The following is a 323-nucleotide window of genomic DNA, read 5'->3' as shown; positions in this document are numbered from 1 at the left end:
CGGCACGGAGAGCTCTGCGCCCGGCTGCCTCCCGGGCTTTGGGGGGGAGAGGGGGAACCCCCAAACCGTCTGGGGAAGGAGGTGGGAGCTGCCCATTGACTGCACGGTGGTCTCCCCCCGGCCCCCCTCTGTGCCCCCAGAGGAAGGGGGTGAGGTTCCTGCGCTGCCCCGCGGCCATGACCGTCATGCACCTGGCCAAGTTCCTGCGCAACAAGATGGACGTGCCCCCCAGGTACAAGGTGAGCGTGTGCCCCCCTGCCTGTGCCCCCCGGGACCCCCTGGGCTGGGGGAGGGCTTGGAGAGCACTGAGTCCAACCCTGCCC

The 323-nt window shown here is 70.6% G+C and overlaps 1 protein-coding gene across 1 annotated transcript in view; it reads left to right on the top strand.

The window, feature by feature from the left end:
• The window catches only part of LOC103774546 (polycomb group RING finger protein 2-like), a gene marked incomplete at its 3' end in the record, with an annotated part of 4649 nt that overhangs the window by 3366 nt on the left and 960 nt on the right, over positions 1-323 (top strand). Inside the window, exon 5 of the mRNA XM_008941958.1 lies at positions 147-239. Within this exon, the coding sequence (XP_008940206.1) occupies positions 147-239 (93 nt within the window). The remainder of the gene's footprint in view (positions 1-146; positions 240-323) is intronic.

This window comes from Merops nubicus, unplaced genomic scaffold, assembly GCF_000691845.1.
Source record: "Merops nubicus isolate BGI_N331 unplaced genomic scaffold, ASM69184v1 scaffold37386, whole genome shotgun sequence".
In the NCBI taxonomy this organism is placed as follows: Eukaryota; Metazoa; Chordata; class Aves; order Coraciiformes; family Meropidae; genus Merops; species Merops nubicus.
This window is presented reverse-complemented; position numbering and strand designations above follow the sequence as displayed.